Raw genomic sequence first — 16630 nt, 5'->3', positions numbered from 1 at the left:
AGTCTCTGCGGATGACAACTCAACTGCTCTCCTTGCAGTTTCCAATGACTGTTTCAAAATTTGGTAGGCAGAGCGGAGGCCCCCCTTCCCTTCGTAGGAAGGTCCCAGCCTTCAAGGGTTGCCTGAGGGTCTCTTGCAAATACGCCACTGAGGAAGGCTCACTCCCCATGCTTGTCCCTGATGCCTCACAGAACTGCCCTATGAGACTTACAAGTGTCCACCCCATTCCATGCTAGTCCTAGACAGACTGCTGTGCAGAATTTATTTTCAAAGAAAATAGGTACACGTGCAGACTTTCCCATTCTTGAGGATTTCAGGAGGTAGCCGACTTAGGAGAGAGTCTTAAAATCTTTCAGTTCTGTTTAATTCAATTTAATACTCTCAGAGGCAACCCATAGGCTGGAGAGGCTCCAGTGTCACAGAACTACCTTTCCTCACCACCCTTGGGCGAGGTGACTGAGAGCTTGAGGTGAAGGGTCTGGAGACATCCAAGAAAGGATGACAGAGCAAGGAGATATGTGGGACAGAAGTGAAATAAACCAGAAGGCAGTAGGCTTATAAGAACTCTAATTTCAAGATGCTCATAGAAAATACCATGTTCCAGGCACTGTTCTCAATACTAAGTGTACATTAATTCACTTAATTTTCACAATGACCCTGTGAAGTAGTTACTACAGTATATCATCCCCGTTCTTCATGTGGAGATACCGAGCTACAGAGAACTAAAATAACTTCCTCAAGGTCCTGCACCTGATACATGATGGGGTAGGAATTAAATCCAGGCAATCTAGTTCCAGAATTTGCTTTTAACCATTATACCACGCTGCGTCTCCATAGGATCTATAGGTTGATGACAAACTGTCCCAGCCTGCCCAGGACTGTGAGGTTTCCCAGAATACAGGACTTTCAATGCAAAAACTCGTAGAGTCTTGGGAAAATCATGATGGTTGGTCACCCTTATATAGAAATGTTATCAGAGATGTTTCTCTACTAATCTAAGTGATGAAAAAACAGTGGAAATAAGGCAGAGTTTAAGAGAGAACTTGTTCAAGACAGGACCAGATTTTTGAGGAGCAGATGAACCCTCGGGCTCTCTCTCCTCTTCTCCAACTGCCTTAGTTCTAGCCTCTTGGTGTCTGGATGGCTGCTCCAGTTCTGATCTCATTTCTCATCTTCTGTCTTCTGGGAATCATTCCACATAAAGCAGCTTGGAGTATAAATGTGACCAGTCACTCCTTGCTTATAATACTCCATTATCCTCAGTGGCCATAGGATAGAAGTCAAGCTCAAGCTTGACTTTGTAGGCCCTCCACCATTGGCACTCATCTCTCTGTGTCCCTTTCTCTTAGTGGTTACCATGTTTCCATGCTCCAGCCACACCAAACAACTTGTATTTCCCTCTCACCTTGGTGTGTTTGTCTCTTCTAGGAATATCCTTTCTCCTTTCTTTGTCACAAACTGCCATTTTTCCTACAAGACTGCTGGGTTAGGAGCCCCTCCTCTGTGTCCTTCCAGCTCCTGGGGGTCACTTTCTCTGCAGCATAATTTGCATATTCTTTTATAACTCTGTTTGTGATTCCCACTGTACTGTGAATTGCCCTTTTATTTATCTGTAGATTCACAACTCTTGACACATAATAATAGTTAATGTTGATTAGGTGCAACTATATACTGGGAACTTTGCATGCATGATTTCATTTAATCCTCATAACAACCTATGAATGGGTACTACTATTACCTCTATTTTACAGTTAAAGAGATGGAAGCTCTGAGAGGATAATTTTCCTTGGACTCAGAGTTAGTAAGGGTGAAAATAGGATTTGAAACTAGGAGGTCAGGCTCCAAAACCTCTGCTCTTAACCACTCTGCTGAACTTTCTTCCAAACTGAATGAACCCTTTAGGGTCTGTCGTACAAAGTTGTGAAATCAAATGACTTCATGAACAGGAAATGGCTTTGTAAGCTAAAAAGCTCTGATGTCAGAAACTGCTAATATCCCCCCAATATCTGTCTTCTATTTCCCTTTCATAATAACAGAATTCCTGGTGTTTAACTAGATACATAGTTGCCTATAATAATAACATTTCCCAGCCTCCCTTGAAACCAAGAATGGCCATGTGATTCCGTGTGGGCCAATGTGATATAACAGAGCAGACCTAGGACTTTGAGGATGTGCCTTTAAAGGGAAAGAGTGAGCCTTCCTTCCCACCCCCCCCTTCTAGCTAGGCTATGGACATGGGGGTGATCAATTACCTTGGATCATATGGGTAAGGTAGAAGGAGGCTGGGAACTGTGGCCATGGAACTCACATACTTAATCCTACACTGCTTATGCCTAGATGGTTGTGACAGAGAGACATACGCTTCTGTCTTGTTTCAGCCATTGCTACTTTGGGTCTCTGTTATAGCAGCTGCAAAGTCTGCACTCTGACATAGTCTATTAACCTGGAGAAGCGTTACTCTTATTATTCCTGTGCAGTGGCTTTGAGACTGCTTGCAGCCTATCATAAGAACTCATGTCCTCTTCTCAGCAACAGACATTACCATTCAACTAGTTTATTCAGGTTAAAATCTTAGAAGTCTTTTTCTTTTAAAACAACTTATTGAGGTATGAATGACATACAATCAACTGAATATACTAAAGTGCACAGTTTGATAAGTTCCCATCCAGGAAATCATCTCTACAATCAAGATAATAAACATATCCACCACCCCAAGAGTTACCTAATACTTCCTTGTAATTCCTTTTTTTTCCTCCTTTCCAGGCCTCCCACCCCATCCTATCTGACAATCATTTGTCTTTTTCTGTCACACTTGATGTATTTGCACTTTCTAGAATTTTATGTACATAGTATCATATGCTACTCTTTTTTGTTGGGCTTCTTTCGCTTGACATACTTATTTGGAGATTGGGAACCATCTTTGATTCCTTTCTTTCTTTCATTGTTGTCTCCTTCATTTCATTACCCCTTTACCCCCAATTCATTCGTTCATCGAGTTCAGTAGCCTTTACCTGAATCCATCTATTTCTATCTCCATTCTTACCATCATCTCTCTCCTATACTACTGCCTGGTCTCTTTGCTTCCACTCTTGCTCCCTTCAGTCTATTCCCCACCTGGAATCCACACTCATCCCTTTAAAACTGAGTCATATCAATCTCTTCAGATCATATCACTCTCCTGCCTGAAATCATTCAATGGCTTCCAATTACACTCAGAATGACATTCCAGCTCCTGACCATAGCTTTACAACACCTTTCATGGCCTGGCCGCTGTCCAACTCCCTAATGTTACCTTCTGCCATCCTTCCCATCCAGCCACGCTGGCTCCTTCCTTTTGTTTTTCAAATAAGCTAAACCTGTTCCATTTTAAACCCTCTTCTCTCATTATTCCTTCTGTTTGGAATGTTATTCCCCCAGCTCTTTTCATAGCTGGCTCATTCTTATTTCTCAGGTCCCATCTCAAATATTATGTCCCTCCAGAGAGCTTCCCACACCTCAGTGGCCTCCAGCCAGTCAGTCTTTAGCCATGTTGCTATTTTCTTCCTTAATAACACTTATCAATATATGAAACTGCTTGTTTGCATGTTTATTGTCTTTCCCTAAAGGAAATGTGTACTCCCTGGGGCCGGAGAGTTTGTACCTTTTTAAAAATTAATTTAAAAAATTGAGGTATTGTCTTGCCAATGGATTTTAGCCCTGGGCAAGTTCGCTATGGATTCAGTGTGACCAAAGAAATCAACAGCAAAACATTCTTGGGGTGAAAGGGTTATACCCAACTTTATTTCCAGGTGGTAGGTCAGTCACTAAAATTCTGTTCAGTCAGAGCAAGTCTGCAGGCAGCAAGCTGGTCTCTGCCTCTGGGCCCCTCTGTCCTTACAGCCGTCCTCTGGGCCTCTCTGCCTGCACAGCCATCCCGCACAGCCGTCCTCTGGGCCCCTCTGTCTACACAGCCGTCTCTGGGCCTCTCTGCCTGCACAGCCATCCCACACAGCCGTTCTCTGGGCCCCTCTGTCCGCACAGCTGTCCTGCACAGCCATCCTCTGGGCCTCGGTCCTCGGCGCTGCCACCACTCCAGTCTCTGCTCTGCTCTCCTGCAGCCTTGCAGCCCTGCCACCATGTCACGCCCAGAGCACTGGGCGGAGCTCTTTTTTATAGAGTCAACAGCCATGTATTGCCCACAGGTGTGCAGTGAGCTAGTCAACCATGGCCAGGTGAGAATCCTGGCCACAGGAACTCTCATTTTATCCACAGGTATGTACAATAAAATGCAGTGGAGTTTGTCTCTTGTTATTGCTATGTCCCAATGGCCTAGATCATTGCATAGCAGATGTTTAATAAATATTTGCTGAATGAATAAATAAGTGTATTGAGCATGGGTCAGTGGAGGAGCTGAGGGATAATGGATCATTTTTTTAAGTTACACAGCTGTAGACTGTGAACCTCAGAAGGAGTGCATCCCTGTACCAGTGAAGTCTTCAGCATGAAGCCTGTTTTTTCTGTGAAAATAATAGAAGCAAGCACATCATGGTGATTCTCTTGGCAAGTATCTGAGGACTGCAAACTCTTCAGGGCTTTCTTAGAGAGTCTCTTCCTGCCAATTTAGAAGCTCCAGAGAGAGAAAGGAAATAATTCCTCTATTTTGAAGACCCAAATGAAAAGGAGGTATAGAAACATATTACAGTGGCTTTCAGTCCATAAATGTACATCACATTTGTGGATAAAGAAGGGTCCTATGGCCAGGATTCTCACCTGGCCCTGGTCAGCTAGCTCACTACACACGTGTGGGCAATACATAGCTATTGATTTTATATAAAGAGTTCTGCCCTGCCCAGTGCTCTGGGCAATACAGTGGCATGGCCACATGGCTGCTGCACAGCTACAGGAGAGCAGAGACTGGAGTGGTGGCAGCGCCGAGGACATAGACTGAGATGGCTGTGAGGTAGAGAGGTCCAGAGGCAGAGACCAGCTTGTTGCATGCAGACTTGCTCTGAGTGGATGAGATTCTAGTGGTTGACCTGCTACCATGGGAATAAAGTTAGGTATAAACTCTTTTACTCCAAGAACATTCTATTGTCATTTTTCGGTCTCATTGAATCCACAGTGAATTTGCCTGGGGATGAAACCCATTGGCAAGACAACACTCTACCACCTTTACACTCAGGGAAAGTTTAATTTTTTCCCCAGATTTGCTTCACTCATGCAGTGTCAAGCATTAACATAAAAACTGGGCTGGAACCCATGAATCTCAAAGGGCTTTGATAGGAGAGAATATGGAGCCATCTTTAGGGTGTTTCCATGGTCTAAGACATGTTAGACACTGAAATAGGTTCTTAGTCAAAAACTTTTGAGTCACATGTGAAGATCAACTATCAAGAGAAATACAAGTAGATGTCCCTAATAGAAGAATTCAAACCCAGAAAAACTTCAGGTAGTAAGGCATTGTAAATAAATTTTAAAATAATTATGTTCATTATATTTTAATTATGTTCACTATTAGGCAAGAATATATCATTATGTATCATTATGAAAAAGAAGAGAGCAGTGGATTTGAAAAGGACATTTTTTCCATTTTTGTATGTGGTAAAATGCACATAACATAAAATTGTCTGTCTTAACCATTTTTAACTATTCAGTTCTCTGGTATCAAATACATTCATAATGTTGTGCTACCATTACCACTATCCATTTCCAGAAGTCTTTTCATGTTGTAAAACTGAAACTCTATACCTATTATAACTCTCCTTTCCTCCACTTCCCCCTACCCCTGGGAACCACCATTTTACTTCATCTTTATGATTTTGACTATTCTAAGTCCCTCATGTAAGTGGAATCATACAATATTTGTCTTTTTGTGACTGACTTATTTCACTTAGCATAATGTCTTCAAGGCTCATCCACGTTGCAGCATGTGTTAGAATTTCATTCCTTTTAAAGGTTGAATACTATCCAATTGTATGTATAGACCACATTTTATCCATTCATCCATTGACGAAGACTTGGGTTGCTTCTCCATTTTTGCTATCATGAATAGTGCTGCTATGTGCCTGAGTGTACAAATATCTGTTTGAGTCCCCACTTTTAATTATTTTGGTCATACACCCAGAAGTGGGATTCCAGGATCATATGCTAATTCTGTTTTTAATTTCTAGAGGAACCACCATACTGTTTTCCCTAGCAGCTCCAACATCTTACATTCCAATCAGCAACACACAGGATTGCAATTTCTTCACACCTAGCCAATACTTGTCATTTTCTGTTTTGTTTTTGGTTTTGATTTTTCATAATAGCTGTTCTAACAGAAGTGAAGTGGTATATCACTGATTTTGATTTGCATTTCCCTAATGATTAGTGATTAGTGATGTTGAGGATCTTTTCATGTTAGCCATTTGCATTTCAAATTAGCCATTTACATTTCTTCTTTGGAGAAATGCCCATTCAAATCCTTTGCCCATTATTAATTGGGTTGTTTGTTTTTTCATTGTTTGTTGGAATTCTTTATATATCATGAATACTAATCCCTTATCATATATATAATTTGCATAGGTTGTCTTTTCATTCTGTTGATAGTCTCCTTGCATGCCTAAAAGTTTTTAATTTTAATTTATGTTTTTGTTGCTGTTGTCTGTGTTTTTTGATGTCATATCTATGAAGTCATTGCCAAATCCAGTGTCATGAAGGTTTTCTCTAATGTTTTCTTTTAGGAATTTTATAGTCTAGATCTTACATTAAATCTTTGACCCATTTTGAGTTAATGTTTGTATATGGTATTAGGTAAGGGATATCTACATTCTTTGCCTGTGGTATCAGTATTCCCAGTAACATTTGTTGAAAAGACTGACTTTTTCATCATTGACTGGTCTTGGCACACTTGTCAAAATAATCATTTGACTATATATTAAGGTTTGTTTCTGGGCTTTCTGTTCTATTCCATTGGTCTATGTGTTTGTTTTGATTACTGTAGTTTTGTAATAGGTTTGAAATCAGGAAGTATTAGTCCTCTAGGTATGTCCTTATTTTTCAAGATTGTTTTGGCTATTCAGTGTTCTTTCAGATTCCATATGAATTTTAGAATGGGTTTTTCTATTTCTGCAAAAAAAAAGCCTTTGGGATTAAAAAAAATTTTAAATTAAGGTATCTTTGATATACAATCTTATAAAGATTTCACATGAGCAATATTGTGGTTATTACATCCATCCATGTTATCAAGTCCCTGCTCCCACACCCAATTGTAGTCACTGTCCATCAGCATAGTAAGATGCTATAGAGTCACTACTTGTCTTCTTTGTGCTATACTGCCTTCCCCATGACCCTCCCACATTATATGTGCTAATCATAATGCCCCTTAATCCCCTTCTCCCTCCCTCCCCACACCCACCTCACCATCCCTCTCCCTTTGGTAACCAATAGTCCCTTCTTGGGAGTCTGTGACTCTGCTGTTGTTTTGTTTCTTCAGTTTTGCTTTGTTGTTATACTCCACAAATGAGTAAAATCATTCAGTACTTGTCTTTCTCCACCTGGCTTATTTCGCTGAGCATAATACCCTCTAGCTCCATGGGATTTTGATAGGAATTGCATTGAATCTATAGATCACTTTGGGTAGTATTGATATCTTAACACTCAGGAGGAAGGAGTGGTATGCAAAAAGGAACAATGACAAAAAAATTGAGAGAAGACTCTTGCCTAAGGGCACATTGTTCTTAAGTAGAGCAGGCAGTACTTGAACCCAGGCTGTCTGACACCTTAGCTGATACCCTTAACTTTTACATTACCTATACCTCTATGAGAACTCTTTCAAAATCTCATGAAGTAATGTACAAGAAAGTATCTGAGACTTTCTTTGGATTTTAATGTTCAATTATCTATTAATCATCTATAATGAAGTTCTAAGAAGGTCCCAGAGAACAATTAAGCCCTTTTTTCTTTTTTAAGTTAGAGTGATGACACATTCATTCTCATCCAGTGTTTATTTTGTATTCCTTCCATGTGAGGTAATGTGACAGGGTTCTAGGTATAAGTGGTGGGAGAACGTTTATTCCATAGGTCTTGATTTCAAGGACTTTACAGTCCAGTAAGAAAAAAAGATCATTTTTAATATAGAAAATGTCACGTGCCTTGTGAGAGGAACAGATGTATTCTTGAGGAAAATTCAGAGGAGAGATTGTTTTTGGTCTGTGGAATGAGTGATGTAAAAAAATAAAAAAAGACATAATGGAGGCGGTGGCCTGTTTGCTGGACCTTGAAAAACAAATATAATGCTAACTCCATCAACTTAACTGTAACTATTTATCGGGTCCCTACAGTGTGCATGCTGCTCTGCTTGGAGCTTCTCCTCCTTATTTATTTCTCACAATCACCTTGTTAGGTCTAGGCTCGAGGTAGACCCTTGAATCCAGATCTGGTTGGTTCCAAATTCCCTGCCTTTTTCCCTCCTCACACATTTTTAGAGTAGGTAAAACATCCATTTCTTCCATTTCCAAAAGTCTGATTATTATCCATCCTTCTGGTTCAAATACCAGGGCTTTTACAGATTTTCAAAATTTTCAAAATATGACTTGCTTCAGACCATAAGAGGGGTTTGCAAAAGCACAAATTTCCAGCCCCCAATCTCAAAGATTCTAAGTAATTAGGTTTGGAATGTGAACCAGATAATCTATCTATTTAACAAACTTACTTGTCCTCTTTTAAGAACCACTGTGTCTAGAAGGTCTTCCAGGAGCGTTCAGTAGAAGTAAGTTCTTTGGGGAGAACACTTCAACTAGACCTTCTCGTCTTCGTCATACTGGCATGTGGGCGGCTCAGGCTGGTTTTCTTATCTCTGTGCTGAAGGACTGAATGACTGAGGAGGTTTTGGCCTGATCTACATACATCTGAATTCGGCAGCACAAACGAAGCCATTTGTCTAAATGCTTAAAACCATACGCGAAACCTGCGCGTTGTGATGTCTGGCATGATGTGGGGAAGAGTACTGCGATTTCAAAATTCGCAACACCTCAAGGGTTACTACCTTTGAGACCGGAAGATGCCCTAGTAGCCGAGTCCTGCGCAAGCGCAGAGGGAAGGCGGACGACAAACCTCCAGGGCGCACCCTTCCCTCCCTCTCTTTCCGGCCTCCTCCCACCGCGCAGGCGCAGAGGGAACCAAGATGGCGGCTCCCGTGGATCTGGAGTTGAAGAAGGTAAAAGGGGGTCTGGGTAGGCAGAGGTTTCTCCTGATAAGTTAAGGAACTGTGAACAAGAATATAGAGTGAGGCTCTAGTTCTGAGGAAGGAAAGAAGCCCCAGGCGACTGGGGAAAGATTTCCCAGAGCCCTAAGACGGGGCCGGGTATCCGTAGGTTGGAGTTAGGTGTAGCGGTTTTTGCTGGTGAAGAGCCGGTTTAGCTGGATTTGGTTCAGTTCGGCGGGCCGATAGTTGGGCTTCCCCCCTCTGTTCTGAACTTCAGAGCCGTTTTGTTGCGCGGAGCCGTCAGTTCCATATTAAGGCCTGAAGTGAGCGTTACAAATTGGAGCCAACTTCGGACGGTTTGCCTGCTGTAATTCTGCATCCTCGTTTGCTTTGAAAAACTGTAAATCTAACCTATGCTTTTAGGCCACTTATTAGATCCTATTCTGTGGAAGGTCGCAGTATCTATGTACAGTTAAGAGTCATATATTCTAGCAGCGTTCATCTCAGGGCTTTGGCCCCCATCGCCTTTCCCCTTGCCCCCCCCCCCCTTTTTTTTAAAGGACTTGGGGGCAAAAAAAAAGTCCAGTAAAGTTTTCAAAATAAAATTGGTGTTAGAAGAATTGGGTTTCTCTCTTCAGTTATTTATAAATGTATTGTTACTCAGAAACGTTTTGCCACCTAAAAGCTGTCAGGATTCTAAAACCACTACGGACCCAAAACCATACCCTTGTTTTTGGGTAGCGGGGAACAGGGATTGGAAGGTTACTAGACTTCATGTACTTTAAACCTGTATTTTTCTAGAAAAGGGAATAGTTACAGAAAAAACACAAAGATTGGGACTAGAGCCCAGTATTCTTTGCCTTACTCCACACCTTTTGACCATGAGTTTAGGTTCTTCAAAGAGCAAATTTTACTTCTTTCAGACTGCCTCCTGGTCAAATTTTGCATAAGCAATAGTGCTCCTAAGAAATGGAGCTGTTTGTTACGGCTCTTAGGAGTTACATATACGTGTCTTGCTTGCTTTTTGTCATTCTTGTTTTGAACCTTGTAAATTTAGCCTTTACATGATTTTTAAATGTAATTCCTAATTACATTTCTCTAATGCTGTAAAATCTCATCTTTAACAGTATACTAGCTTTCTTAGCAAAGTGTATACAGAACAATCAGATAATATCTGTCATTTTACATGCAAAATAAAATTCATTTTAAGAATACAAGTCTGCCTTTTTTTCTGTTAAAAGCTCAAATTTAAGTCAGGGTTTAATGAAAGAGCTAACAATGGAATACAGATGTGAATGGACTTACCTCCTTGTGGTGTTTGAATTTGTTGCTAAGAAACCTGTGGACCATGAACACAAACTAAGAAAATGATTACAGGACTAAATTGTATAGTTTTGACAGTCAATTAAATTCACCAAAAAAAAAAAAAAAAGAAACCTGTTTAAAGGTTTTTATCTTCTAATATATTTATAAGGTCTTTTTTGGGGGGTGGAGACTATTAGGAAATTTCAGGCACTTCTCTCCCACCAAATAAATCTTGAAACCCTAGTAGGAGGTGAGAAGAGTCAGATACAGTGAAGTAGTAGCCTTTGTCATATATTGCAGTCACAATATTTAGTTTTAAGGCATAAATTTGACAGCATGTGAAAGTCATTCCAGACACTTCAACGAGAGTATCCAAGAACTGTATATCTTTAAGTGTACGCAAGGTTCAAATTTGGTTTGGTATGTACATATGAAGATTATGATGCAATTCTACCAATGCTTTGAATTTTTTTTTGTCTTTCTTTTAAAAAATATTAAAACTCTGGATATTACTGTAAACAGAATGGAAAGATTCCTGAACTAGAGGTCAGAAGAAATGCATTTAAGTTACCTGCCTTTCCATCTAATAGTTCAACCCTTTGTAAGCCACTGACATCTCCTTAATGCATTTAATTACTTAATTTGTAAACAGTGATGAAACTGCCATCCCTAACTCATAGGATTATTGAGGAGTAAATAAGATATTATTATATCCCTCAATATTTTCATATTAATAGTCCCATGTTAATATGTCAGACAAATGTGGGAAAGTGCTTGGAAACCTAGTTGTGTAATATGAATTTTACACATTGTTACATTAATGGTTCTTGTTTCGGATCACTGGGCTTCATCCTCTGACTGCATTCATTACTCCTTGGTTACCTGCTACTTGATACAGTTATAATTTAATGTGCATTTGTTCTGCTATAAATAGATTGCATTTTCTGAGGACAGGATAAGTTCAGTATTTAGCATAGTGGTTTGATTGTTTACAGTTATATTGACTTTTATTGTTTGGTAAATTTCACGGCTTTGTCTCTGGTTAACAGGCTTTATTTTAATATATTTGGATTTGATTTAAATATTTCCTGTAAAATGTTTTAAGTACTAAATCAAAGACTTGTTTTTATTAGGCCTTTACAGAGCTTCAAGCCAAAGTTATTGACACTCAACAGAAGGTGAAGCTTGCAGACATACAGATTGAACAGCTAAACAGAACGAAAAAGCACGCACATCTTACAGACACAGAGATTATGACTTTGGTAGATGAGACTAACATGTATGAAGGTGTAGGAAGAATGTAAGTAAAATATATCCTTATGGGGTTATTTTGGGAGAGGTTTTATCTGAATTAAATAATAGAATTTGTTCATTTAAAAACTCAGGTTAAAGTGTCAATAGCTTTAAATGTCTAGTCAAATACCTTCTTTTTTTAAAAAAATGAGAAACTGAACCCCAGGTGTGTTTAATTTTAGACTTTAAAGTACATTTCTTAAGTATTTCCTTGTTCTATGTTAAAGGTATATTTAAGTGTGTAACTTAAGTAATAAAAATATGACTTGTTATAAAAAGATGTTTGTAGTAATTTTGTGTGTGAAGAATTATTTAAGTAGTTGTAGTTTTAACCTTCCCTTCCCTACCTAATTTATTAGGAGTCATACAAATCATAAATCTTTTAGATGTCTGACCAGTGTTGTAAAATAAAAACGAGGATTCAGTTACCATTTAAATAAACTCATTCGTCAGACATGAGAAATCAAGTAAACCAATTTATGTTTTGCATGTTCTAATTGTTATATGATTAACTACCTATACTTCACTTTTTTTCTTTTAAAAAATATATTACTCTTATGATAGAGGATAGATCTGCTTCATGTTCTCTAAGCAGTAAATAAGGAATGGAAAAGCCCTTAACTACTGGTCACATTCCATAATAGTGAGCTAAAAGGAAAATGATTTTTTTTTCTAAGTGTGGGAGGTACAGAAGGGTTTTCCTGGAATTTGGTCTTTGAATATTAGTAAGTGGACCACTACTTAAAGTTTGAGGATCTTTTAGTTGGAATGGAATTTGACCTCAGTCTTAGGATGACTTGTTTTGTGATTGATTTGAAGGAAGCATAACATGTGTAACATTTAGTAATGGCTTTGGAATGACATCATGAGAAGTAGACCCAGCTCATGACTAGCGAATCCCTATCTTTCTGGAAGAGAGATAGATTACGATAAACTGCTTATCTGATTTGTTTTCACAAAGTAAATAATATACCACAAATTTTATCTCTGGAGTTCATGGTTTTTCATTTTAGCTTGTTTTAAGAGAAGGGAATCTCAATTTGTGAGTTTTTACTGGGACACAAAAGAATTCGGTTGAGAACAAAGTAGAGTCGTTGAATATATGTTTCTGTAGTATGAAGTGCATTGTTGGCATTCACTGCAGGGTAATTTTATCCTTAATGTGAATATCCTTAAGTCTTAAAACAGTAATACTAGTTTTTCTAGCATGCTTGTTAACATGTTGCACTTGGATTTCATATCACTACATTAGCTTCTGTTTGCAACAGCTAAAGAATCTCTTTTTCCAAAATAGAAAAACTCTGGTTATCTTTGGCCTTTTGCGCTACAATGAGATTTTTAGTTTTATTAGAATAATTTCATTTATTCTAATTCTGCATTCTGCAGAAGTAATAGGAGATTTTTTTTTCTTACTGCCTAAAGTAATGCAGATAGGTTGTATTCCATAGTACAAAGAATTTTAGAGTTTAAAAGCAGGAGTATGAATTAGTTAATGGTAGAACAGTAGTATATCCAGATTTACTTCATATAAATTGTTTCTTAAAAGGTATGTGTAGTTTTAAATGCTTGGATAAATTGGAACTCCTACATGGTTTCAAACTTCAGTTTTAAATTGGACTTATGTGCATCATACTGCATCTCACTGGGAGTGTGAATTTGACCCTGCATTGTAGGGGCATGTAAGGTGAATGGTGTTTGTTGTTTGTCTAGAGTATTAGTGCCCTCCGGAAGAAAAGACTTGCTGAGTATTAGTCTAGTCATGAGGATGTTCTCTTTGTTGATGCTAAACCTGAAATAACTATTTCTGAATTTATAGTCTTGAGTAATCTTGAGTATCATTGTGGTTCTCTTTTTTAATTCTATCCGTTATCTTTTTAATTTGTCATTTTTTTCCCTTTTTGTGTATTATTTGGGAATTCTAATTTAGTACTAATTTTTCTCAAGTTGTTATTTTAAAACCATGAATTATAAAGTCCAAACACTCCATTTTTGTTTTAACACTTGCAGATTTTTGCCTTTGTTGAAGTTCAGGCCTCACTGTGTTTTGCCTGGACTATTGCAGTAGCATCTTAACTGTTTTTTTCGGCGTTTATTCTCTCTGTCCAAATGCATTTACACATCTGCTTTCTGAATTGACCATGTCAGTATTCTTCATAAAATCCTATGCTGGTCCTCTGTTGCCCACAGGGTAAAATCTAAACTTGTTAGCCTAGTATTCATGGTCATTCATAATCTGTTCTTAATGTACCCTTCTCGCCTCGAGTCTCACCACTTCCCATTCCCAGACTCAGCAGAGCACATACATTTCATCTCATGAACTTCCTCCTTCCACTGGTTTTAGGTTATCTGTTGAGAAGGAATTTGAGTCTCATATGGGCTTTAAACATGCTTTAATTGACTAGTGATGTCTGTCATGGATTGAGGGCAGAAGAGTAGTAGCACATGTACCAGAAATTGATATCTGTACCCTTGCCAGATGGGCTTCCTCATACATGCTATTTTGTTTGTTTGTTTTTGTGTTTTACTGTTGCTCGTTCTGTCCTTGGCCTGCAGTATCCCATGTGAAATTCTCATCCTTCGACATGACTTATCCTCTCTGACAATTTTTCCATTCTCTTATGCAAACTTTCCTGAGTGATACCAGAGCTTCTGTTCCTATAGCTAGTAGAGTGTAGAGACCAGGACAGAGAAATTGATTTTTAAATGTCAGTCACCCCAACTGGATTGTCAGCTCTGTGAGACCGTATACATATTTATGTCCAGCACAAAATAGGTGTTAAATGTGTGTTGATTTGATTAGAATATAATTATTTCTCTTACCTAAAATAACTGCATTTTCTTTTGTTTTTTTATTTTAAGAAAGAAACAGTGTCAGAGACTTAAGAATTAGAGTTTATTGTTCTAATATGTGATTCAATAAAGATGAAATTATAATAGTAACATATTTTGGCTAAAGTCAAAGGAATTGTTTCTGACCAAAATAAATCCTTTGATTTGGCAGGATTAATTCTTTATTAAATCTGTTAAGAAGATTGACTTCTAAATGCCAACCAGTTGTAGAGCTACTCAGTCATATAACTGATAACATAGAAAAATTCAGGCCTTTAGAATTACGATGAGGTTAGTATATAGTATAGTCCTTGGAGAACAAAAGCTATTATTCTATTAATAATAATATCAGTGTAATTGTATTTGTTTTACTTTGCTCATCTTGATATAGGATAGAAGTCAGGTTTTTCTTTTTAGGGTATGTATTTAGTTTACCACATCACTATAAGCCCAGATAACCTTCCAAGTCATAAATATGGAGAAATTTAGTAGTGTTAAATGCCTCTTATGTGTGGCTAATTTTGGTTTAAAACAGAGAAAATCAGGCTACCAGGTAAGAGACAGTGGCTTGCTATACTGTAAGCTCCGTATTTGTTGCTTAAAGCTGTATTTCATCCAGTCTCTTGGCATGTTGCCAGCACATTTTATTTCTCTTACCTCATATTCTTTGGAGAGGCTGTTATGTAGCCTGATACTACTACCACCAATTTCTAGTTTTGCTACTTAAGCTGTTTGTGAGCTGACCTCACCGTACTGCTTTGAGAACTATGATGAAAGTTACAACTGTGGAGTGATCTGTCTGAATAGTTGGAAGTGTTTGTCTTTGCATCTTTCTAGCATGCAAAGAAGGAATAGACACAGATAAATAAATAACTACATGGGTGTTTCTTGTATCTTTTTTTCCCCATGAATAAGAACCAGTTTATAAAGGTTTATGGGGGTTTTCTTCCTTTTTATTTTGCATAGAAGAAAATATTTTTTAAAAATAAGAATTGCATTCAAAGAGGCACATAAATGACATTTAGCCATGCTAGTGTTTGAAAGGACCATCTTTAGAATAAATGTCAAAGTTATTTTTATTAACAGTAGGTATGATCCTGACCCTGATTTGATGTCAGGTCTATTATTTAATTACTCTAATATCCTTGTGCTTGAGCATTATAGAATAAACATTTCTTCTTTCCAAAAGAGACAAACTAAACTTTTTATTTTTTTAATATGGGATGTACTTGAGTAGATTAGTCTTAGAAAAAGAATGATTAGTGCCTTTTTAAAACTTGAATCTCACTAAAAATAACTCCATATTTAAACTAATTTAGAGGTATGCCACCATTCTGTGGGTATTTTTTACATTTAAGGAACTAAGAATGAACAATGGTATAAATCTACCAGCTAGATAAGTGTCTAGCAATGCAGAAATTGCTGTTTGGGAGCGGTGTTGCTATTTCTACTTGTTGAAGTAATTCGATGGTTGATCTCTAGTAGTTGAAAGATCCAGAATGCAAAACCTAAGATAAATTTGGCACAGGTAGAAAGTAAAAACAGTAGGTATGTTTCTGATAGGTAACAAATTAAAAAGAAATTAAATGGTTGAGCAATTTTTTAACTAATTAAGATGTAGAAATTCAAACTCTTCTTGATAGTTTGGCTGAACTGCGCTTTGTTTAAAAATACTGGTTTTATTGTGATTTTAGTTGTTAGTTTGGACATTGACCTGTAATTTGAATTGTGACATTCAGTAAGGCCAGCATGAAATACTTGCAGTTTCTCTAACTTTAGTTGTAGTAAATATTAATAGAAAGGGACACAGTCATGCTGCCTCAGGTTTTGCAACCATTTTACAGTTTTATGTGACTGTAGAAATGTTATGCCAATTAATTTAAGGTAATTTTAAAACTGAAAAAATGATTGTTCTAGATTAAGGATCGCAAGTCTTGGTATAGAAATATTGTTATTATTAAAGTAAAAAATAGTTTTAACTGTTCTCACCAGAATAAGTTTGGATATATTATTTAATGCTTACCCTATGAAGAAAAAAAC

General features: G+C 37.9%; 1 protein-coding gene across 2 annotated transcripts in view; it reads left to right on the top strand.

Moving 5' to 3' along the window:
• Positions 1 to 9032: 9032 nt before the first annotated feature.
• Positions 9033 to 16630, top strand: part of PFDN1 (prefoldin subunit 1) — a 56142-nt gene continuing 48544 nt past the window's right edge. The window contains exons 1-2 of one of the 2 annotated variants that reach the window (XM_073221798.1): positions 9033 to 9175; positions 11602 to 11768. In XM_073221798.1, the coding sequence (XP_073077899.1) occupies positions 9143 to 9175; positions 11602 to 11768 (200 nt within the window). In that variant the 5' untranslated portion in view covers positions 9033 to 9142. The remainder of the gene's footprint in view (positions 9176 to 11601; positions 11769 to 16630) is intronic. The other variant, XM_073221799.1, reaches the window with a different exon arrangement.

The sequence above is a fragment of the Manis javanica genome, chromosome 14 (genome assembly GCF_040802235.1).
Source record: "Manis javanica isolate MJ-LG chromosome 14, MJ_LKY, whole genome shotgun sequence".
NCBI lineage: Eukaryota > Metazoa > Chordata > Mammalia > Pholidota > Manidae > Manis > Manis javanica.
This window is presented reverse-complemented; position numbering and strand designations above follow the sequence as displayed.